Below are 24,450 nucleotides of genomic sequence, written 5' to 3'. Positions count from 1 at the left end.
TGCTCTAATATTTTATATCTACACGTAGTTTTAGAAGTTTTAAAGCACCAATCAATGCATGCCACCTCAATTTTCCTCTAGATTTGAGTTCCCGCTTCTCATTGCCTGTTCTTTGTATAAGACTATGGGGTATGGGGCGTGGGTTGGAGAGAAACGCCCAAGTCACCACCCCGGGTGGGCTTGGGTTTGGGCGTGGCCCCTTGGGCACGAGTTTAAGGCCGGGCGTGGGGTATGCTAGCGATCCCATGTGACCGGCTCTTATTGGCTTGTTGGCTAGGGCATAGCGGGCCATGTTTAGATTTTTTTTTTATTTTAATACATCTGGCCAAGCCATGCCGGGCTAGCTACGCCCCGCCATACCCCACGGACACGTCACTCACCAGCGGGGAGGCTCGAACTCTACGTGTCAACCCATGCCCCAAACTCCCGCCCCACCATACCCCATGGTCTAACAATTGTAACAAAAATAGATTTTGCTTTGTTTTCAAGTTTTGATTGGTTAAATTAAAGATGGACAGTTATTTGTTGGGTCAAAATGGATATGGAGAATGATGTTATCAATTACGACGTCATTAGTTCAGCGGCATTATTGTTTGTATAGCGTGGTGATTTTAGTCGTGCGTTTTAGCGACTTTAGTGGTTCTCCAAGCAAGGGGCGACTTGCTTGGAGGACAAGGCTCAGGGACTATAAATAGAATACTAGACTTCACTTGTAAGGCGTGCATTTGTAGCTACCAGCCCGGGGGAGCTCACCCGGGGTGGATGATTATCTTGTATTTGTTCTTGTCCAATCAATGAAATATTCTATTTTTCGACCCATTATTCATATATCTTTCTTGTTTGTTATTGTTTTCTTTATCGCTCGATTTCACCCGTCTCCATATTTTTACCGAACCGAGATGGAAACCGGATTGTTCAAAAATCGTTAATTTTGTTGAAATGTGAAAGGGAGATCTTAGGGAAAGCCAACCGCTCAAGCAATGTTTTGAAAACCGGACCGGGTCGGCCAGTCGGACCAGTCCGGCCGGGATCCGGGGCTTCATCCGGGCCAGTTCAGGCCATAAAACCGTTCCAACATCAGGCCGGAGATCGGGCCGGCGGTCGGGCCGGCGGGTCGCGTAGGGTCGGGCCGATCAGGTTATTTTTTTAAATAAAATAATGGAATAAATCACTTCAGTAGTATATAAGGTTAAAAGAAAAGAAAGTAGAATGTGTAGACTGTAGAGTATTCCGACCAGTGAGGTGGTGCGGCGACGGTCTTTAACTCCAGCGACTGGTATGCGCCGTTCGTCCTTGTCGGTGGATAAAAATGAGATGTGGGATGTAGTTGTTCCAATGAAGCTTGAGAGAAGAAAATGAAATTTGAGAGAATAAAATTGGAGTTGCAGCTGTTGGTTCGTTGTGTAAATGAAGGAGAAAGAGAAAGAACTATTGTTTGAATAGGGTTTGGTGAACAAGTCTGAAAAAGTAAAAATAGGTCTTCATTTGAACTTGACATTTTACTTTATTAAAATAAAACTAAAATTAATATTATACATTTACATTAACTAAATGTTATTAATTCTAAATTAAAATAATATTATAAATATATATCTTAACATTTAATCCGGGTCTTAAATCCGGTCGGACCGGTCCCCGTAAGGCGACCGGGTCGACCTCCAGTCCGGTTCTGAAAACATTGCGCTCAAGAAAGTTATGGCACACCCTCGCAACACATAGGGCGGTGTTCCCTCACCTGCCCGTGAGTCCCCGATGTTGGGAAAATCGCTCCGTCCACCCTTACAAGTTATTTTTATCTAAAATACCGAGTGTTGGGAAATATAATATTAGGCAAAATAATATTAGATAAGATATAAGCACAAAAGTTGTCAGACAAAGATGAGATAATAGTTTCTAGATTGCAGGTAAATTGTCTAGCAAGTATATCTTATGTTAGAAAAATGTTAATGGGATTTTCACTTTGTTGGCGGTAATTCCCGACTCATCACAAGCCGGTGATGGCAAAAGGGTGACAAAGGAGTTCAAGTCACAAGTCGGTGAACTTGAGGGATCAATGTTGACAAGTTGGTCATAATTGGTTAAGTTTCCTAATTACATTATAATTATATTTGGTAATGTCTTGGTCACCAAGTTAGGATTATATTTGGTAATGTCTTGGTCACCAAGTTAGGGTTAGCCTATATAAACCAAGGTAGGGTTAGACATTATTAAGATAAGAGTCAAGAGAAAATAAACCGAGTTATGGTTTTATAAGTTATTGTAATCAAGTTTTTTGAGTTATATTTTCTTGGTTATAATAAAAGTTCTTGGAGAGTTATTCCATTCGTTCTTGTTCTTGTGTTTGATTATTCGATTGGGACTTGAATTGGTATTAGAGCCGAGTTCAAGAACCATAATCGAAGTCGTTGTCGTCGGAAGAAGACGTCGTCACCGGAAGAAGACATCGCCGTTGCCGTTGTGTTTTCGGATTGAACTAAGCCGGGTTCAATCGTTATCACCGTAGCCATTCGCGTTATCGTTGCCGGTTCTTTCATGATTGAACAAGGAATAATACAGATTGGTTCTTGTGTTACAAGTTTGATTTAATTTCTTTTGGTGTATCATTGGTCCGGAAATTGGTCACGAAATTCACTGGCGAAAATCGTTTTACGGGTTAGTGTCTTTTGTAACAGTCTCTTTATAATAATAAACAATAAGTCAAAAAAGTACCTTAATTCTTTTTGGGATCTAACAAGATATTCAAGAAGAAGAAAAAAGGAGTTTAATTTTATTTTGTTGCTGGTGAACTAAGAACAAGAATAAACAAAATATAAGTTTGTGATTTTATTTGGGTTGTATCGAAACTCAATAAAGAGAGAATACAAAGTTGTGTTAATTTCAGTTGAACAAGTTTAGGTTCACTGTTGATTTGAATTGAACAAGTGGGTTTAATTCAAGATTTTTTTATCCGGGTTTTTCGAGAGGTATTCGTGACCGGGTTTCTGTGAGCAAAACGCATTCGTTTCTGAAAAGTTGTTCAGAAATCAATGACGGACGGGAACAGACCACCACCGGTTGTGATTAAGGATCAAAGTACCACAACTTTACAGTGTCCAATGTTAACCGAAACAAATTACAACATCTAGGCGATTCGTATCAAGGCAGTATTCAAGGTTCATGGAATACAGCAAGCTTTAGAACCAGGCGAAAAGGAGGTAGATGCCAAGAAGGATGACATGGCAGTTGCACTTCTACTTCAGGCAATACCCGAAGAGCTCGTGTTTCAGGTAGCTCAGTTTCAGACTGCAAAGGAAATATGGGAATCATTGAAGACACGTTATGTTGGGGTTGAACGGGTTCGAGAGGAAAAGCTTGAGCAACTGGAACATGAGTTCGAATCCTTGAAGATGAAAGAAACAGAGACAGTTGATTCTTTCGCGGGCAGGATAAGTCAGTTGGTTACCAAGGCGGCCAGTTTGGGAACCACCTATGAAAACAGAAAGCTTACCAGAAAGTTATTAGGCTCTGTTCCATCAAAGTATGTTCCAGTTGTAGCTTCAATTGAACAATTTGCAGATTTGAAGGCCATGACGTTTCAGGAAGCGATCGGTAGACTGAAGACGTTCGAAGACAAGATTAAGGGTATCGAGTCTTTAGCAGAAAATCAAGGTAATCTAATGTTTGCCAATGGCGAGTCATCCTCGAAATCCAAATCCTATGAAAATACACGGGGGCGTGGGCGAGGTGGTTCAAGTTATCGAGGCAGACGTCAAGACCGGGATGATGAGGACCAAGATGGAAGTCAAAGCCGAGATGGTCAAGATCATGGGTCAAAGCAAACGGGTCAAAGAAGAACCAATGATCGTCAAAAAGGAAGGAAAGATAGATCACAGGTTCAGTGTTACCGTTGTGATAAATTTGGTCACTTCGCGTCAGGATGTCCGGATCGTATGAAGAAACAAGATGAAGCTAACTTAGCTAAAAACGATGATTTTGATCCATCATTATTCATGATGAGATGTGATCAAGAAACGGTTTTTCTAAATGAAGAATGGGTGAATCCAAAGCGTTTCGAGACTGAGCCAATGGAGAAAGACACTTGGTATCTCGACAACGGAGCATCGAATCACATGACGGGTAATCGAGCTTATTTCTTTGAACTTAATGAACGAGTTACGGGAAAGGTGAAGTTTGGAGATGGATCTTGTATTGATATACGGGGAAAGGGATCGGTATTACTTGAAGGGAAAACGGGGGAGAAGCGTCTGTTAACCGATGTTTACTACATACCGAGTTTGCAAAGCAATATCATAAGTCTTGGTCAAGCAACGGAAGGTGGATGCGACATTCACATGAAACGTGATTTGCTAACCATTCATGATGATACAGGAAAGCTTATGATGAAGGTGACAAGGACCAAGAACCGTTTGTACAAGATCAACCTCAAGATAGCAAGTCCCGGTACACAAGCTAACATGATTGGAATAAAGAATTTTGCGGGTAGGGATCTACAGAGAGTTGAACTGAAAGATGATACAGCAAGTACGAGTCAGAATCTTCTCAAAGATCCAAGTTTAATGAAGAAACCCAAAATTCAAAGTCCAAAGAAAAATGTTCAAGAATTCAAAGAAAAGGTTAAGCAAGAGATTCAAACCCAAGGAGGTACATTTAATGATCCAAGAAAGCGGATGTTTGCTCAAGGTCGCAGCCGAGTCAATGGTGATGCGAGTTCTTATGATCAAAGGACGAGTCGTGGAAGGACTAGTCGAGTACAAGGTCGCAAGAATGTTCGAGCTAGGAAGGAGCCGAAAAACACAGCTAAAGATCATGATGTGTTCTATGAGAATCAAGACAAAGAAGACATGTTGGAGCCTACCTATTTCGAGTCGGAAATTAAGGGGGTGATTGTTGGCGGTAATTCCCGACTCATCACAAGCCGGTGATGGCAAAAGGGTGACAAAGGAGTTCAAGTCACAAGTCGGTGAACTTAAGGGATCAATGTTGACAAGTTGGTCATAATTGGTTAAGTTTCCTAATTACATTATAATTATATTTGGTAATGTCTTGGTCACCAAGTTAGGATTATATTTGGTAATGTCTTGGTCACCAAGTTAGGGTTAGCCTATATAAACCAAGGTAGGGTTAGACATTATTAAGAGACAAGAGAGAAGAGACTAGAGAGAAACCGAGTTATGGTTTGAAAGCCTGTAATCAGTTTTGAGTTATTTTCTGATTAATAAGATTGAGAGTAATTCCAACCGTAGCCTACGGTTATTACCGTAGGTTACGGTTTCAACTTTCTGTTTCTTTTTTTCTCTTCAACCATATGCTACCCAAGGTCCACCGTAGGTTACGTTCCAGCTTGGCTGGATGTTTTCGGTCTTTCATTTTGCATGCATTTCAACTATAAATAATTGACCAACATACCCCTAGACTTCATGGTTTCGCGTTTCTTTCACATTCAAGCTATCACTCGACCCGAACACGTCCCGAATGATGTAATGCATCGTGATAAACATCCCTGCTTGTTCCGTTCCATCACCAAGCCTTGGTTTCAAAACTTTTTAACACTCAAACATAATACTTTAACGAACCATGAATTTCGAGTACAAAAGTGAACATAGAATGCGAGACCAGTAAGTGTCAAGTCCCAGTCGATAATCAAATCGAATAGAAAAGTTGAAGAAAAAAATTTAGATCGAATAACTCTCAATCTTATTAATCAGAAAATAACTCAAAACTGATTACAGGCTTTCAAACCATAACTCGGTTTCTCTCTAGTCTCTTCTCTCTTGTCTCTTAATAATGTCTAACCCTACCTTGGTTTATATAGGCTAACCCTAACTTGGTGACCAAGACATTACCAAATATAATCCTAACTTGGTGACCAAGACATAGACAAGAGAGAAGAGACTAGAGAGAAACCGAGTAATGTCTTGGTCACCAAGTTAGGATTATATTTGGTAATGTCTTGGTCACCAAGTTAGGGTTAGCCTATATAAACCAAGGTAGGGTTAGACATTATTAAGAGACAAGAGAGAAGAGACTAGAGAGAAACCGAGTTATGGTTTGAAAGCCTGTAATCAGTTTTGAGTTATTTTCTGATTAATAAGATTGAGAGTTATTCGATCTAAATTCTTTTCTTCAACTTTTCTATTCGGTTTGATTATCGACTGGGACTTGACACTTACTGGTCTCGCATTCTATGTTCACTTTTGTACTCGAAATTCATGGTTCGTTAAAGTATTATGTTTGAGTGTTAAAAAGTTTTGAAACCAAGTAAATCTACTCATTTTGAATTACAAAATGCACAAATAAAGCGTTAAAACAATATATGTTTAATTTGTTGAGTGGGTCCACGGGCAGGGCTCATTAAGAGTTAATTGCGATTTTTCGTCATGTAGTTTGTCCAATCATGCCAGTTCAGACCAAATTTCAAATTTGTGTCATTTCCGTCTCTGACATTCTTAAAACATGCTAGTTTCATTATAAAAAAAAATATGAGTAACTGCCATTTTCGTCCTTGTGGGTTGTCAAATTATTCGATTTAATCTTAGCTTTTGAACGGAATTGGTATGTTTCAAGAACGTCAGAGACGAAAATGATACAAATTTGAAATTAGGGATGGCAAAAAAGCTCAAGCCCGACGGGTATACCCGAAACATACGGGTCGGGTATACCCGAAGCCCAATGGGTATGGGCCAGGTACGGGCTTAAAAAAAGGAAAAAATTGGGTACGGGTATGGGATTTAGTGATACCCGCTCGATACCCGGCCCATTTACCCAAATAATACCCGAAAGTATCATATTATAGATTTCCATATATATAAACTTAGTACATCTACTTATTACCTTCTCTATAGTCATATGTAGATATGTATTTGGCAGGTGCTTAGTGAACAGATAACTTCATAGTAATGCATGTATATTAGATATGGAAGATAACACCCTTTATTATGTAGATGTTTATGTAATTAGGTGGTCTTGATACAATTACTTAATTAAGTAATCGTTTTGATTTTGTTTGGTATATGTGGTCTGAATATGACATATAGGGTATGTTTGGCAACAAGCTTTTAGAAGCTTTTAGGAGCTTTAAGCTTCAAGCTTTTAAGAAAAAGCTCCAGGCCCAATAAAAGCCTTGTTTGGTTGAAACAGGCTTAAGACTTTTAGATTAGTTGATAAGCTCTTTTTCAAACGCGGGTTATAGTAGCGTTTAAAAAAACTATAAGCTTTTAGGGTTTAAATTACTTAAATAACCTACGATCCTCATCATCCCATATTGAAGAAAGGTCGATCGCAGCAAAGGTATGCATGTTCATTTCTACTGTTAGCTATCATGAATACCATGTTAGGATATTCATGTAATCAAGTTATGCTAGTCGATTGTTCGAGTGAATTGATGAAGTTTGTCTTCTTCTGTGGATGATAAAATAATCAAATCATGATGTTTTTGACTCGTATTGATGAAGTTTGTCTTCTACTGTCAGCTTCCCCTTCGTTTAATGTGCTTTCTTCTTCATCCTTTTTTTCTTCTATGTCACAACTACAATAAAAATAATAATACTTTTTAAAGTTGAATAATAACATATTTGATCTTTAACATTTTATTCGACCAATCTTCACAAGGAGGATAGAAAATTAATTGTTGATATAGGTTATGGGATAATACCTTTTCATTGAAAGAGTGGAAAGATGCACAATTTACAATACCAATAATATTTTGCTCCAAAAACCAAATTTTATACATATACATTTAGAAGCTTGGGGGTAATAGTGCGTTGCCTGGCACTCCCCTATTGGACCAAACTATTTTTAACTTAATTTTATTCCTAGCTTAAAATTACGTTTTCGTCCTTCGTTTAAAAATACGTTTTTGCCCCCAGCTCAAAATAAAAGTATAATTTTGTCCTCAGCTCAAAATTACGCTTTTGCCCTCCATTCAAAAAATCCTTTTTAATTTTGTTCCCAGTTTAAAATTACGGTTTCGCCCTCCGTTTAAAATTACGTTTTTGCCCCCAGTTCAAAATAAAATGTTGTTTTTCACTCTAGCTCAAAATTACGATTACGCCCTCAGCTCAAAATTACGTTTTTGACTCCAGTTCAAAATAAAATTATGTTTCCCCCCTAGCTCAAAATTATTAGCTTGATGTCACTTCCCTATTGGACCAACTCATTTTTTATTTAATTTTATTCCCAGTTTAAAATTATGTTTTCGTCATTCGTTTAAAATTACGTTTTTGCCCCCAGCTCAAAATAAAATTATACTTTTGCCTAGCTGAAAATACGCTTTTGCCCTCGGTTCAAAAACTTTTTTTTAATTTTGCTCCCAGTTTAAAATAACGGGTTCGGCCTCCGTTTAAAATTACGTTTTTGCCCCCAATTAAAAATAAAATGTTGTTTTCCCTCTAGCTCAAAATTACAATTCTGCCCTTAGCTCAAAAATACGTTTTTGAGCTAAGGGCAGAATTGTAATTTTGAGCTAGAGGGAAAAACAAGAGGTCTGAACCATTAAGTGCTGAAGCAGTAAGAGGTCTGGACCATTAAGTTCAAAGGCAAATGAGCTGCATGTCACTTCCCTATTGGACCAACTCATTTTTTATTTAATTTTATTCCCAGTTTAAAATTACGTTTTCGTCATTCGTTTAAAATTACGTTTTTGCCCCTAGCTTAAAATAAAATTATAATTTTGCCCTAGCTGAAAATACGCTTTTGCCTTCGGTTCAAAAACTCTTTTTTAATTTTGTTCCCAGTTTAAAATAACGGTTTCGGCCTCCGTTTAAAATTACGTTTTTGCCCCCAATTAAAAATAAAATGTTGTTTTTCCCTCTAGCTCAAAATTACAATTCTGCCCTTAGCTCAAAAATACGTTTTTGCCCACAGTTCAAAATAAAATTATGTTTTCCCCTAGCTCAAAATTATGATTTTGCTCTCAATTTAAAATCATGATTTCTCTTCCTGTTCAAAATATAATTCCGATTTTGCCCTCTGTACATACATACATGTTACGAGAGATAAATATTCGGCTTATTGCCCCGCAACACGGATGGGGCAAAAACTAGTTATATATATCTATATATTAAAAAACAAAGCTTGTGAATAGTAACCCCAACCTTCATTTTCCTGCGTTGTGTTCATACCTAGATGTGCTTTATGCAATTTTTAATAACTGATGGTTTGATTTTTTAAGTAACCAATTAATCATATTTTCATTTGTTAGGGGGTAGGGGTGGTTATTACTTGCAAAAATTCCATCACTCACAACATCCAATTAAGTTCCGCAATGTCATCAACCATTATTCAATCACTCACAACCTTTTTTAGTGGAAATGATCATCACTCACAACCTGTTTTTTTATTCCATCAACGTACAACTCCTCAACCTCAACACTAGAGTACAACCCACCATATAGAAATGGATAAAATTCAACGCGTCAAATAGTAAATTATATAAACATCAAAGTAAAAATTGAATATTTGTCCCAACATGTATTTTTTATGAAATTAACGGGTATACCCAATACTTGACGGGTAATTATTCGACAAATACACAACGGGTAACGGGCCGGATATGGGAGAAAGAATTACAACCGGGTACGGATCTGAGATTACCAATACCCGGCCCATCGCCATTCCTATTTGACCTGTACTTAAAGCATCATCACGAAAATGACACTTAACTCGCCCGTTAGTTAAGGCCGTGGGGTATGGGGCGGGGGTTTGGGCGTGGGTTGGGGGAAAACGCCCAAGGCACCACCCTGGGTGGGCTTGGGTCTGGGGCGTAGCCCTTGGGGCTTGGGTTTCAAGCCGGGCGGGGGAGCAATGTGACATGGCGATTGCTGAGTGGCCCATTCAAAGTAGCCGTTGGCTAGCCGTTGGGCTAGCCATTGGGGGCTAGTTTAAAAAAAAAAATTTCCTTTGTATATACTTACAACATTTAACATTTTTCTCACACAATATCAAACACATAAAACACAATATTACCATGAGTTCTTCAAGTTATAGTGAATCGTCATCATCATCTGACGATGGTGCGGAAATATTTCTATAAACGATCGTGGCGGTGGTGAAAGCTATCGTGGAAGACGAAGACGATGAGGAAGAGACTCAACAACCTAAACGGAGGAGGAGGTACATCGCTCGTGAACGGCATGTAACACCCCGAAAATATAAAACTTTATGTTAAAATTATAAATTATTAATAAACGGGAGTTTACTAACTAGAAACTTTTAACCTAGTTAGTTGATAGACTAGAAATAACTCATGAAAGGTTAAAGCCTACTAAATAATGTGTAGAACAAAGTTGAGGGGCTGGAATTGTCAAAAGTTAAAACTAAATCACAATTAGTAACCAAACACTCCAAAATTTGGAGTGTTGGTCGATCAGAAAGCAGAAGGGGGCGACACCCCCATTCCAAAACCCTAAACTCATAAAAACATCAAATTGAAAGCTCAAATCTGATCAAAAACGAAATCTAAACATAGATTAGTGATCCTCATCACGAGAGGATTCCAAGGCATGTAAAAACTTGTGTTAATTCTTTGCTTGAATTTCTCATGATGTTGTGAAATCTGGAAAATTGATGTTGCATGAGTGTTATTTGGTTAGTTTAGAATCTATTTGGTGTTTAGAGGTTAGACTCAACCAATTACATGTGAAATCATGACCAAATTCAGAAAACTCCATGAACACCTTGAAGGTGGGTTGTGGGTTTTACAAGATGATGATGAATTCGGTGTTTTGAAGAAAAGGTGGCGAATATTGCCAATGCCTTGTCGACTATGGGACAAGGATCAGATTGGAAACGTGATGTACACATGTATCATTCTTCAAAACATGATTTTGGAGGATGAAGGTAGAGCGGTCGTTACCTACTATGATGACGATGACACCCAACCAGGTAATGTAACAGACGAAGATAAAGCGGCAAATGAATTTTTAATAAAGTCAAGGGATATACATCAGAACCTTCGAGCTGATTTGGTGGAACATGTTTCAACGATTCCTGGGTTCGAAACCGACGAAGACGACGAAGGATGACTGTTTTTTATTTTGATAATTATTATGTATGTTTATATATATATATATATATATATATATATTTTTAAATATGAATGTTTATTTTTTATGTAGTTATAAATATAAATATATATTAAAAAAAGTTGTTGATGTGGCTATGCCACCCGCCCGGCCACGCCCAACCCAAACCCCAACCATACCCCTTGAAAACTTGGCTTTGGGTTGAGAATATTCAAGTTCCACGTGTCATCAAATACCCAACCCAAACCCCACCATACCCCATAGTCTAAAACGACTCCAAGAACATCCCCAATGCAGTAGATGCTCGCTTCTTGGGATCCCTTCCCGCCAGTTCTGTTCACCATACCAATTCAATTCACACCCACCGTCTTGAATCATGCTTTGGGTAGACAAGTACAGACCAAAAACCCTAGACAAGGTTCTTGTTCATCAAGATATCGCTCTAAATCTCAAGAAATTGGTACTCTCTTCTCTACTACTTGTATTATTTTCTCAAATTTCAATTTTTTTACATCACAAAGTTAGGGGTTTTTTATTAACAATTTTCATCATGTATGCACAAGGTCACCGAGCAAGATTGCCCACATTTATTGTTCTATGGGCCACCAGGTTCCGGCAAGAAAACCCTAATTATGGCCCTTCTCAGGCAGATGTTTGGGGCCGGTGCTGAGGTCTTTCTTTTTATCTCCAATTTCCTTCTTTCTTTATATTCACAATGATTCTATATTATCTTTCTGAATTTGATTAATCTGCAGGTGAAAGTAGAGAACAAAAACTGGAAAGTTGATGTAAGTGTCCCCTTTTTTAATTAATTCTTATACTTAATCTGTTAATTATTCAAAATTTCTTAATTCTTAAATATAAGATTGAAACATGTTTCTTGCATGAAAAACATGTATTTGAACTACTTCTGATGCTAGAAATACCGATATTCATTATTTGATACTAGATTTTACTTCATGTGTTTAAATGTTATACATGTTGTGACTTATGAAATACAATATGGTTCTGTTTTTTGCAGGCTGGAAGTAGAACTATTGATTTGGAACTTACAACATTATCAAGCACCCACCATGTGGAGCTGAACCCTAGTGATGCCGGGTTTCAAGATCGGTACGTTGTTCAAGAAATTATCAAAGAAATGGCAAAAAATAGACCGATTGACACCAAAGGAAAGAAGGGTTTCAAAGGTTGGTTTTTTTAAAATCTACTTTAATCGATTTGTGCCGGTAACAGGCCTTAGTTTGTTCTTTTTGTTTCTTGTTGTCTTGTTAGTATTGGTGCTTAATGAGGTTGATAAACTTTCAAGAGAGGCACAACATTCATTAAGAAGAACGATGGAGAAATACAGTGCCTCGTGCCGTCTGATTTTGTGTTGTGACAGCTCGTCAAAGGTTACGGAAGCAGTGCGGTCTCGTTGTCTTAATATCAGAGTAAATGCACCAAAAGAAGATGAGGTCAGTATTTAAATTTGAGTTCGAAGGGATTTATAATCGAGTGTATGCATATAAAATATTTAATTATAACAAATGTAATAAGAAAAACTAGAGTGTGAATTTGCATTAGTTTGAAATTTACTTAACATGCTTGAATTTGTATTTCAGATTGTGAAGGTTCTGGAATTCATTGGCAAGAAAGAGGGGCTACAACTTCCTCCTGGATTTGCTGCTCGTATAGCAGAAAAATCAGCTCGGAGCTTAAGGAGGGCAATACTGTCATTTGAGACTTGTCGAGTCCAACAGTTGAGATCAGTTTGAAATATTCCTTCTTTCCTGTATTTGAAAGCAATGTTAACATGAAATTCTTTTAACACAGGTACCCTTTTACCAATAATCAAGTAATCCCCCCAATGGACTGGGAAGAATATGTAACTGAGATAGCATCCGACATTATGAAAGAACAGAGCCCTAAAAGGTTTATATATCAATCGTGATTCGTGATTTTCCTTATGAACTTTCTACAGTATATATATGTTGTCATTTTATAATTATATGCATGTACCATTCACTTATTTTCATGTATCTTATGGATATAGGTTGTTCCAAGTTCGAGGAAAGTTGTATGAGTTACTTGTCAATTGTATCCCTCCTGAAATCATATTAAAGGTTATAATCTCATGTCACATAGTTGCTCTTTTTTTTGAGCAAGTGTTAATTGAAGCTGATTTTTTTTTTAATTCAGAGGTTGCTTTTTGAATTGCTCAAGAAACTGGATTCTGAATTGAAGCATGAGGTCTGTCATTGGGCTGCATATTATGTAAGTTCATGATAATGTCTCATCAAAGACTCATAAGACTGTAATACCCTGTTCTTGGAAGTTCTATGATAAATTACTTATTTTTCTTTCATTATTTTTATATATGTGGTTTTTCTATCCGTAAAAGTTAGAATTAAAGAATTGATCTAATGTCGATTTCTTATTTTATTTTCTTTCTCAGGAACATAGGATGCGTCTTGGACAGAAAGCTATTTTTCACATTGAAGGTACATTTTCATGATAATATGTGACATAATAAAAATGTAGAGCTTTTAGACCCACCATCGATACCAAGAAAAAAATAATACTTCATGCATCGGACTCAAATTGCAACGATTGATGCATTTACATATTTTAAAGTAGTTCTCTTTCTCAAGTATTTAAAATAAATGTATTGAAGTCAATCATTAGTCAACCTTTAGCCAAAAAAAATGAAATCTTGCGGTTTTCATCAAGACTAAGGGAGATTTCAAGAGTTTTTTTTGTACCGTTAAGTCAGTAAAGCAAGGTGGTTGATATATTTGTTTTTCTGACATGTTATTTGCAGCATTTGTGGCCAAGTTCATGAGCATTTACAAAGGCTTCCTGATTGCAACATTTGGTTAAGATGCTGTATGAAGTTGTGTGTTTCAAACCTAACAGTATTTGCTTCTGAATTTTGACTTTTAGTTGTCTTTGTTAGAAATACATCAACAATGAAACATTTAAATACGATATCATATATTTCTTTACGTGACTCCGTCCAGAGACCCTGATAATACAATAAATAGCAGTCGATACGTCAGGATTCCACAAACCTTAACAATATTGATAAGCACACATAAATATATTTACATCGAATAAATACACATTGCTTAAACCACAAGGTAGCCAACACCGTTGCATGTCAAACAACCTAAGTTTGATCTCTTATCCTCTTAATCTGAAGGCAATTATTCTACACTGCTTTGGTAAATTTCATCGACATGTGATGCAGGCACATAAACCGCATGTTGTAACGAGCTGTGGGTCCGCCCATAGATCACATACACAAATACTCCGATCAACAGCCATATTGATACTCGCATCCAAGTATCCGCCCTACAGTTTTCATACACAATCTTTTTAACCTTTTTCACTAAAATGGTTTAGAATATTTTCAAAAGTCAAACGTTGACAGTTGACTTGATGCATGCTCAACGACAATACTCACCCGAGATTCAGAAGCAAATACATATTGATAAGAATTGAAAGTATGGGCAGGAGAGGAACAAATGGGCATATGAAACCTGAACACAACAATTAGTATGTTTTAGAATCTTCCATGTAAAGTCAATTAGATGAAAACAATGAATATCTTATATCTCCAACAAGAAAATGATCAATAACGGATATATTACCGCCTGTGTGCCCAAAGTTGTGCCTTGCATCATCCTGCTCGATAAAAGTGAGCACACTTAAACCGAATAACAACAGGAGTCCACCAATTCCACATACGGTCAACCGAAGATAACTAGGAATACCAAGATTTGAGGCTGAATATGTAAGAGTCAACGCTCCAACGCAAGTAAACATTATTGTCCACCCTGCTATTTTTCTTCTCTTTTTTTCATTAAATAAAGCTGCAAATTTCACAAAAGCCCATTAGTCTTCAAATTATATAGAAGATAGTATATATGAATGCAAAGAAATCTGGATTATAAACCTTCGGCTGCTACTTTAGCAATTAGAGGATATTCAGCTGATATCTCTCCCTTTTGGGGTCGAATGTTATTTTTCTCCCCAGAAACACCGGTTCGACCATAGCTGACCTCAACGTCAGTTTCGTCGGTTCTAATAATATTGCTGTAACGTAACGAAACCGAATCTATGGCTGCCTGAAGTGAAGATGGAAGTGGGACCTCATCTGGTGGGACATACCGAAGTATCAGGACTGAAATTGCCACCATTGTGAATGCAAGAAGGGTACCTACACTAACCTGCAACACAAAGAAGCAACATTTATACATATTAGAAATTATTAACGGTGAAAAGATAAGCGAAAATAATAGACGGCACGTACCATCCCTGCCAACTGCTCAACATCCATGCAAAACGCCAGGGTGGCAGCAACCAAACCCGTAAGAATTGTGCTCTTAACGGGAACTTGGGTACGCGTATTTACTTCTGAAAAGAACGATGGGAGCAAACCGTCTCTAGCCATTGCCATCAGGATTCGTGGCTGAGGCAAAATTGAACCCATCAATGTCGAGCAGAGAGCAGTTACAGCTCCTATAGTTATAACATACCTGTGAAGTAATCAAATGACGTTAATCTTTATGGGATAAACAAAAGATTTGTAGAAAATAAATAAGAGACGAGAATGATCATTGAATGAAATAGATTTATTTACTTACGCGGCCCATTGAATACCATGGCTTGCAAATGCAGAAGAGATAGGGGTGTCAGGATCCATTTCATAATAAGGTACTAAACCAACGATAACAGCAGAGACCAACATATATAACGTACAGCAAATGGATAATGCAGACCCGATTCCTAAAGGTAAATCTCTTTGAGGATTTTTCACCTGTAAAATTCACTAATTTTCAATAATGAATAGTATTTTAGATATTTGACAACATTTGGTACCTCTTCTGCTGTACTGGCAACTGAATCAAACCCGATGTATGAGAAAAAGACAGTAGAAGCACCTGCAAGCATCCCATCTACTCCAAATGGGAAGTATCTATCACACAATAAATAAATAAATAATAATAAGAAAAATGATTATATTGATGAACATTTAAGTGTAAATATTTGATGCGAATTACCCAGAAGAGAGTTTATAGCCAACCCATCCACTCTTAAACCCTAGATATCCACCGGCTATGATCACAAAAATCATGGCACATATGTTTGCAGTTGTCACAATCGATTGCACAAAAGTGCTCTGCCACATAAAACTAACAATCTTAAGAACTTGTTTAAAAAAGAACGAATAAATAATTAAACACAACAATATAATGACTAGTTCTACCTCCTTGATTCCGGCACATAACAGCCCTGTAACAACAAACACCAACATGGCTGCACACGGGTCGACCACTATACCAAGCCCAGGAACATAATGTCGAGCCAAAAAGGCTGGAAGGCTATCTGGCCCTCCAAAGAGCAACGCCTGAAGGAAGAGCACAATATTTGGTATCAGAATAATAGCAATCAAAAAGGGATATTAGCATTCTCGTTGCACATAACTCACTACTCATTAGCTTTGTATAATGTCAAATGCACACACCAGATTAGGAGAAATGCCACGGGCAACTGCAGATCCACCAATTGTATATTCCAAAATTAAAGCCCAACCGATTATCCAAGCAAGACTGAAGAATTACAAAATAAAAATATCACTACATCAGCATCATAAAGTTTTACAATATGAGCAAGTATTGGAACTGATTTAACGTGTTAAGAACTATTACAGTAAAGAACATACCCTTCGCCAACACAGATGTAGGAATAGTGATACGCGCTTCCAGCTGAAGGACAACGACTTGCCAGCTCAGCATAACAAAAGGCAGAAAGAGCAGCTGCTATTCCAGCTATTAGGAAAGAAAAGGCTAGAGCAGGACCAGAATGTTCTCGCGCTACAGTGCCCACAAGAATGTAGACCCCAGCTCCAATTGTTGAACCGACACCTAATTCATTACATGTTTCCCAAAATTACTCAGTATTTAACATTTAAAACCTAGGATGCTTATCCTCAACCATTCATTCACTCTCAAGTGTTCATTTGTTGGCATTTGCTCATTTAGCTTAAGTTAAAATTATAAAAATATGTTATCTAGTTTCTTTTGATGACAGTGCCATAATCATATATACAATCAGAATCAAAGAGAAGACTACAAATTCATCTTTATTATAAAAACAACACCATCCTTATAAAAGATCATCATGGAAGACCACCATCCAATTAAATGGTGCAAAGCCATTCCAGCCTATCAGACCAACCAATATTGTCCGCTTTGCCCACCAGAAGCTCACAAATTTGTTTGTTTTTGGTTACCCGAGCGGAGGAGACTATAAGGTCACCCACCCTAGTACTACTTCCACTCAACCCCGCTAAACTATAGAGCCCTACTCTTTCTTATCCACAACCAATATTCCCGAAACGTATTGGTTATATTTAAGGTCTCGTATTCCTTAAGAAAACAAAACATGTCTTCTATGCACGGACCATGTGGGATTTGCCTACTGTGGTATTACACTAAACAACAAAAACAATAACAATTCAAAAGCTGAAGAATGATAAAGTAGCAAAATCCTATGTTTGACTTCAAATTACCTATGGCAATGAGATGAAGAACCGATAACTCCTTAGCCAATTGATGATGCCCCCCTGTATCTGAAGACTTGGAATGAATAGAATCAACCCTTTTCCTTCTCACCAGACATCTAAACCCTGAATTTGCTCCATCTGACTCCCCAGCAAAACCCATCTGATCTAACAAACAACCCAATTATCAACGGAATCTATCTGGGTTTTCTTACTAGATTTTGGCAACTGCCAGCATCGAAGTAGTATCTAAGTCTATCTTAGATTCAAGATAGATTCCTTAGCTAGCTGGCAGAATTGAACGATCCCGATATGGAATCAAACAGGGGGTGAGTTTGTCTGCTTTAGTGCTCTGGTTTCAAAGCACTGTTGTTATTGGGTAAATGGGGCCCCTGGTGGGCGGCCCTGGATTTTTTTTATTGTTTTGTGTTTATTATTGTTGATGACGTTAGGTTAAATTTAATACTTATTTTATTGTCCATTTCACAAATATAATTATTAGGGTTGTCAATTTTTAGTTTTGCACCCATAGTTTTGGATTTTATAACTAAGTCTTGTGTTGTTTAGAAATTCTCAATTTAGAACCCATAGTTATGTATTAGAGATATATATATTATAGAATAACTTGCAATAAAAAGTAAAGAAAGACATGCGCACACGCATACATATATGTGCGGATTCACTTAGCAAGAACAAGGTTAAGCGAGCTTCACTTTATCTATTTATAGGTGGCGTAAGCTGATAAAATCGACCATGCGGTGTTTTTTAAGATGAACTGTGTCCGTGCATGTGCTATTTGTGTGATTATGGTTAACTCATCTTCCTCGCATGGATACAACTTGTTTATATTGGTTACGATTATTTGTTTGCAATGAATAAAGTAATGGTGTCAAAGAAAGATTTGATAAGCAGCTGATAACATTTTCATCTTCTTATGTTTGTTATGAATTGATGTACGGTGTATTTGATGAGGATGAGATAGTCGTAAGTGTTGACGATGAAAAAGTTAGATATCGGATCATGGTGTTATGAGACTAAATCGACTATTCTAGTTAGACGGAAAAATTGAAAAGCTATAAAAAGTGATTTATATTAGTTTTTCAACAGTTAGTCACTTGTGAATTTACAGAAGTGTTAACCTCCGAAAAGTTGATACGAATTCTAAAACAATGAACAAAATCACTTGTTGACACGGATAATTTCCATTTAATCTGAAATATTGAAGTTTAACTTTTTTATATTAATTACAAATTTGTATTGAAAAAGCACAAATGTCTATAACAACTGTGTTAAACTACAAAACATGACGCTCATTTCTTTTTTAATCAATTTAAGATTTAACATGTTACGTTGATATTATATTTTTGTATCGTGTCATAAAGTCACTATACAAAAGTGCAAAGGCTTATGCGCCCTTAGTCTACTACCTAAGATTGTCTTGGAAAATCATTATTTCATTAATATAATTGTTCGTTTAATTATAATGATACTAAGAAAAATATTTCTTTTTATTAAATCGAATAAAACATATGACTAAAATGAGAACTTTACGAAACCAAGGGACAAAATGCAAAGTTTTGAAGTAGATTATTTACCAGGGAAGATTCTTGGTCTAGATCACGCTTTCTCAATGGCCTAAAGGTCATGCGTCGTCATCATGAATATACAATTAAGTGGTTCTTCCATACGTGTAACTTTTATTTGTAATCATATTTTTTATAATATATTCATTTGACATGTTTATAGTACGACGTAAACAATTTATCACCACATGTTCTTATTTAGATTCTTGACGATAACATATCGTATATTATTTAACTATAAGATATAGATGATGTTAAAAATTTTATTGTTGGAATTATTATTTTGCTTTTTTTAAACAAGTTTTCGGACAATTCTTGTAACGTACAAAATGATGATCCTTAATTTTAGTCAACTTTGTAAATGAAGTGCCTTTAAAGTCAAGGCCAACCATGAACAAGTCATCCAAATTTGATCAACTTAAAACGGTTTTCTTGTTCATGTATCCACAGTGATGAAGCTTAGAGATTTCCGACCGGAGTCACCGGACCTAAAAATTTCTATAAAATTGGGGGATCGAAAACGTATATACCAAAAAAATTCTATACAAAAACTACATACTCTCCACTACTGAGCGAAAAGTTCGGGGGGTCGGCCGCGTTCTCCCGCCCCTTAAAAGTTTCGCCCATGTGTATCCAAATTTAAATGCCTAAATGTGAGGATATACTCAAATGCTCTACAAACATCCCCATTGGGTGTTCTTGAATCATCATCATCATCATATCAGTAAATCTCAACAATAGCAAAACTAAGGTAGGGTCTGAGAAGGGTAAGATGTAGACAACCTTACCTCTACCCGTAAGAATAGAGAGGTTGCTTCCAGTGAGACCCCAACTCGATAGTAGTTTTGCATCAAGCGTTGGACATAAAGCACATAACACTTAGCAATTGGGACAAAAGTCGATTAGTGCATGTACCCCCTTGTCTTTTGGCCATCAACGCCACTGCATGATGCATGATTAACCATCCATCACTTTCAAAAAAAAAAAGGGTAATGCACGGTACCCCTGACCGCGGAGGGGATAACCCCTCCCAGGCCGCCACCCGACAAGCCTGAGCCTGGCAGTAAATACCCTTGCCGAGCCGACCCTTTGAGGGTACTTTGTTCGCCCCAAGGTTCGAACCCGGTACCTCTTGGTAAGAGGTGGGTGTCGGTGGCCAACTGGGCTACCCCAGCTGGTTACCATCCATCACTTTCTCACGTTATTCTCACGAAAGTTACTAAAAACTAACGTTAAAATTAAAGCACTTTCACTTGGCCCCGAGAGCCCATACACATATTATATGTGCAGGCGTTACTGGGTGTTCTTGAAGACATACTCAAATATATACAAACCCGGACATGAAAATCAAAGATCCCAAACACAACATTCCTCATCTATAGAACCTTCGCATCAACTTAACACGTATTTTTAACGCGTGTTATTGCTAGATACCAAAAGCGTTACACAATGTAGCACACGGATAGAACCAAATCTGTAATTTCTTGAAAAATTAAAGATCAAATCCAAAAATGAACATACCGATCATTTTTCTATTTACATAAACAAAACCTTTTTACCCTGTCATTTAAATCATGAGACTAAAGAGTAAAGGGCATACACTAAGCAGAAATTCTTTGAAAAGGATAAAGCTAGTCCAATTCTTACGAGACATTTCTCTTAACAACCAAAAATCTTTCTCGGATAAGGGTGAGACACAACAAAAGACTATTTATAGTAATATTAAGAAAGATCATCGGGCCCACCTCAAGAAAGCAATGACTATGATCAATGTGAGAATCATGCCTGCGTATTTAATCCATTGATCAACTCGATTTCGCCTCTCAATTATCCTCAATACAGAATTTGATAGTCCCAGTGTGTTGAGTACATCCAATGCCTTCCGTTGAGCACCCTGCACAAGCGTTCAATTCCGATTTATGATTTTTGATTTCTTATATTCCATGTAATTACAAAGTAAAAACTTGACCAGGATATAAAAATTTGTTGTTCTCTTTGTCACATTATGTAACATCCAGCCCCTCATACGTTACCCGAGCGGCAACTTCCCACAAGGTCACCCATCCTGCAATTAGCCCACCCAAGCACACTTAAGTGTTCACAATAGAGTTAAGTGTTAACTGTGAAAGCCAGTGTGACCAAAACGTGCTGATAGTATGAGGTCAGGGATTCCGTATTACGCAGTATCTCTATTGTGAACTAACAATGTGAGACCTGCCTATGATGTCACACAATATGTACAGCAGAATCCTTCTAAAATGACTGGGATGTTATAATGCATGCAGTTGACCATTGTTTCAGGAAGAATGTATGTGGTGCTACGCTTGCGTTTACACAAAGCTAAAACTGACGGGAGGGAAAGAAAAGTATATGTATATGCATTAAAGTGCAAATACAGAATATATTAAACTAGAAAAACCTTTAAGCGCTCCCTTTGTTCAGAGTATTTAGCAAGAATGGCTGTTCCAGTTGCAGTCGCCTCTTCCAACATTCTAGAAGAATTACGGGCAGACTGCATTGCTTGTGCTTCCTCATCAAAAATTCGCAAAATATGAGACGATTCACCATTCTGAACCAAAGTTTCAAACAAACGCATTATTGCAATTACAAATGCTCAGTATTCTATGAAATCATTTCGTGATGTAAACATTGTTAAGAATGTAACACAATAAATTGACCGAAACAAGTCACGTACAGATCTACCAAGCAATTCCGCCCTCTCTTGTGCTTCCTGCATCCTTCTCTGCTGCCGCTGCATATACCTATCCAAACTTTCTCTCAATGAATCAGCCTCTTCCGCTACTTGCTCCACTTTTCTGTAGATTTCATTTCACCAACATATATTCGTATCAATGTTTCCTCAAAACCTAAATTAAGATCGAATTCATGATCCTCTCACTTTACTTTCTTACATTTAAGATCGAATGACAGTTGTCATCAATCTGTATTTCAAAAGTCTTCTCTATTACAATGCAAGTTTTCATTTCAGAGCTCTTAATTAATACTTTCTCGACGTTTCCAACTGTGAATTTTCATCACTAGTATCACTTAACCAAACAAATGAACTTAAACTGTGGCACAAAAACAGTAAGGCACTAAATCAGGAATGAAGCATCATAACTTTCTACAATAAGATTCAACTCGATCAAAGCAAACAAAAGTCACAAAAACTCAGATAGCTAGAATATAAAAGCGTTGAAAGCTCGGAATACTAAAAACCGAACCTCTTCCATACATTACAGTGAAATTTTCATTTCAGAGATCTTAATTTAAACTTTCTCTACGTTTTGAGTGTGAATTTTCATCACTAGCATCTCCAAACCTAACTAATGAACTTAAATTTTGGCAAAAAAAAAAAAAAAAAAAAAAAAAAACCCTCAATCAGGAACGAAGCATGATGACTTTCAACAATAAGATTCAACTCGATCAAAAACCACAAAAAGTCACAAAAACTCAGATCGCGAGTATATAAAAGCGTTAAAAACGAGCAATCCTAAAACACGAACCTCTTCCATAGATCTCGTTGAGGTTTTGATGCAACAGATCGCCAAAGAGCGTCCATCTCGGAACATAGGGTTTGGATTTGAGAGATATCTCTTCGGACGGCAACAGATAGTTCCGGCGAATCAACGGCAGCGGCGAGCCGCTCGAGTCTCTCGAGATCATCTCTGGTCTTCAACAACAACCGCCGCGATCTCTGATACAGCTCCGACAGAGTCCCTCCGCCATCGGCAGCCATAGTTAAAGAGTAGAAGAAGCTAACTGATTCCTCATAGGGGGTGCAGGTAGATGATAATATTACACTTTGAGCTTTTTCTTTCAAATAGTAACACTTTGGTTCTACACACTTTGTGGTTGAGTTGATCTTTGACATAATAAGTTATGCATTCAAAAATTATTTTATATAAACAATTGATTCTTAATTATTTTAATTAGAGTCCGGTTGATGCGATAGGGGTTTTTGTACATGTGTATTTGCAATCTGGTTTACTACTAAGGATGGACGGGGTGGGGGTCGTCCCCCTCCGTCCCGGTCCGTCGCTGGAGCCAACACCATGCCGCCCCCTGCGTCCTCCTCCCCGTCCCCGTCTTCAACGTCCATTCTTCGACGTTCAGGACGATCCTCCAGGTGGGCCCCCTTCTTCGACGTTCCGTCACCCCATCCTGCCCACCCCCGTCGAGCTCCGTCCCCCGTCTTCATCCCGTCTGCATACCGTGTAGCCTAATAGAAAGTTCTTCCAGCTATGTGCACATTAACCGGTGGTATAAAAGTATCAAACCGACTCATACAAAACACAAAAACCAAAGAAATGCATACCAGTAACAATATTGATTTATCGTTTAAACCAAGGAGTTTGCGATTCTAAAAAGAAGTAACTTTTTGTGAATATAACTCGGTTTTCAATAACCATCTTTTTAATTTTCTAAATACAAAAAATGTTAGCAAATTTAAAGCAATTACCTAAACAAAAAGGTATTTAGTAAACATAAATGCAAACTACAAAAATAAATATTTAGTTTTCATTGACTTCGGCTAGTCGAAGTTATCGGGTACCGGTAGTGCAAAAGTACGAAAAACACTTAAACTGACTCCTGTTGAAACCGAAAACCATAAAGTTAAATACTCCTGTCGAAACCGAAAACCATAAAGTTAAATACAAGTACCAGTACCAATATATTTGGTCGGTATCGGTTTGGTACATCTTTTTAGTTTTTTTTTTATAAAAGTAAACTAACAAAAGTTCTTAAAAGAAAATTTAAACTAAGTTATAAATGAAATATTATTAAATCTCTTATAATAAAAGACTACAAATAATGCCACATGGCATTCTCTCTTTCAACCTCATAAATTTTATTTATATTTGTTTAATAAATGTCTTTTAATATTAATATTAATTAATAACCATTAAATAGATATAAGTTATTTGTATTCTTATCTTTATCTAAAATTAATAAATAACTTTAATTTTGCAATTTAGACTCTTTGTATTTTTACTTTTAGCCCAAAGTTTTTCATCTTTTGCAATTTAATCACAATTCTTTTTTATTTTCAATTTTGGTCCACCATACCTTTCATTTTTCCCAAATTTTTCGTTTCGTTCTAAATTTTGTGAGTTAACGCACCGCACCGTGCGTGTGGGGTTCAACATTTTTTCGTATATTTTTTTCCCGTTTGACTGGCTCGTCGGGTCACATTTATTTTTATGCATTTGACAAGTTCGTCCAACACATGGGTCCTAGATGGACTTAGTTATTTTTTTCTATGTTTTATGTTTTGGTTTAATTTCTCAGCAAC

The 24,450-nt window shown here is 37.2% G+C and overlaps 3 protein-coding genes across 3 annotated transcripts; 1 reads left to right on the top strand and 2 right to left on the bottom strand.

The window, feature by feature from the left end:
• The first annotated feature begins 11,272 nt into the window (after nt 1-11,272).
• LOC110904380 (replication factor C subunit 3) lies at nt 11,273-14,008 on the top strand. Its single transcript, XM_022150238.2, has 11 exons — nt 11,273-11,481; nt 11,585-11,692; nt 11,777-11,809; nt 12,043-12,211; nt 12,297-12,478; nt 12,626-12,762; nt 12,837-12,935; nt 13,057-13,126; nt 13,203-13,277; nt 13,459-13,504; nt 13,825-14,008. The coding sequence occupies exons 1-11, from the start codon at nt 11,398-11,400 to the stop codon at nt 13,881-13,883; spliced, it is 1,062 nt and encodes a 353-aa protein (XP_022005930.1). The 5' UTR covers nt 11,273-11,397; the 3' UTR covers nt 13,884-14,008.
• LOC110904379 (cationic amino acid transporter 2, vacuolar) lies at nt 13,974-18,015 on the bottom strand. The gene is made up of 12 exons (XM_022150237.2): nt 17,581-18,015; nt 16,732-16,933; nt 16,534-16,618; nt 16,276-16,416; nt 16,070-16,188; nt 15,888-15,984; nt 15,653-15,825; nt 15,319-15,544; nt 14,962-15,235; nt 14,657-14,878; nt 14,470-14,545; nt 13,974-14,357 (listed from the first exon to the last, which is right to left on the bottom strand). The coding sequence occupies exons 1-12, from the start codon at nt 17,732-17,734 to the stop codon at nt 14,210-14,212; spliced, it is 1,917 nt and encodes a 638-aa protein (XP_022005929.1). The 5' UTR covers nt 17,735-18,015; the 3' UTR covers nt 13,974-14,209.
• Nucleotides 18,016-20,615: 2,600 nt separating this feature from the next.
• Nucleotides 20,616-23,016, bottom strand: LOC110904378 (membrin-11). The gene is made up of 4 exons (XM_022150235.2): nt 22,661-23,016; nt 21,850-21,970; nt 21,574-21,723; nt 20,616-21,048 (listed from the first exon to the last, which is right to left on the bottom strand). The coding sequence occupies exons 1-4, from the start codon at nt 22,891-22,893 to the stop codon at nt 20,887-20,889; spliced, it is 666 nt and encodes a 221-aa protein (XP_022005927.2). The 5' UTR covers nt 22,894-23,016; the 3' UTR covers nt 20,616-20,886.
• Between the last annotated feature and the right edge of the window lie 1,434 nt (nt 23,017-24,450).

Source organism: Helianthus annuus, chromosome 14, assembly GCF_002127325.2.
Source record: "Helianthus annuus cultivar XRQ/B chromosome 14, HanXRQr2.0-SUNRISE, whole genome shotgun sequence".
In the NCBI taxonomy this organism is placed as follows: domain Eukaryota; kingdom Viridiplantae; phylum Streptophyta; class Magnoliopsida; order Asterales; family Asteraceae; genus Helianthus; species Helianthus annuus.
This window is presented reverse-complemented; position numbering and strand designations above follow the sequence as displayed.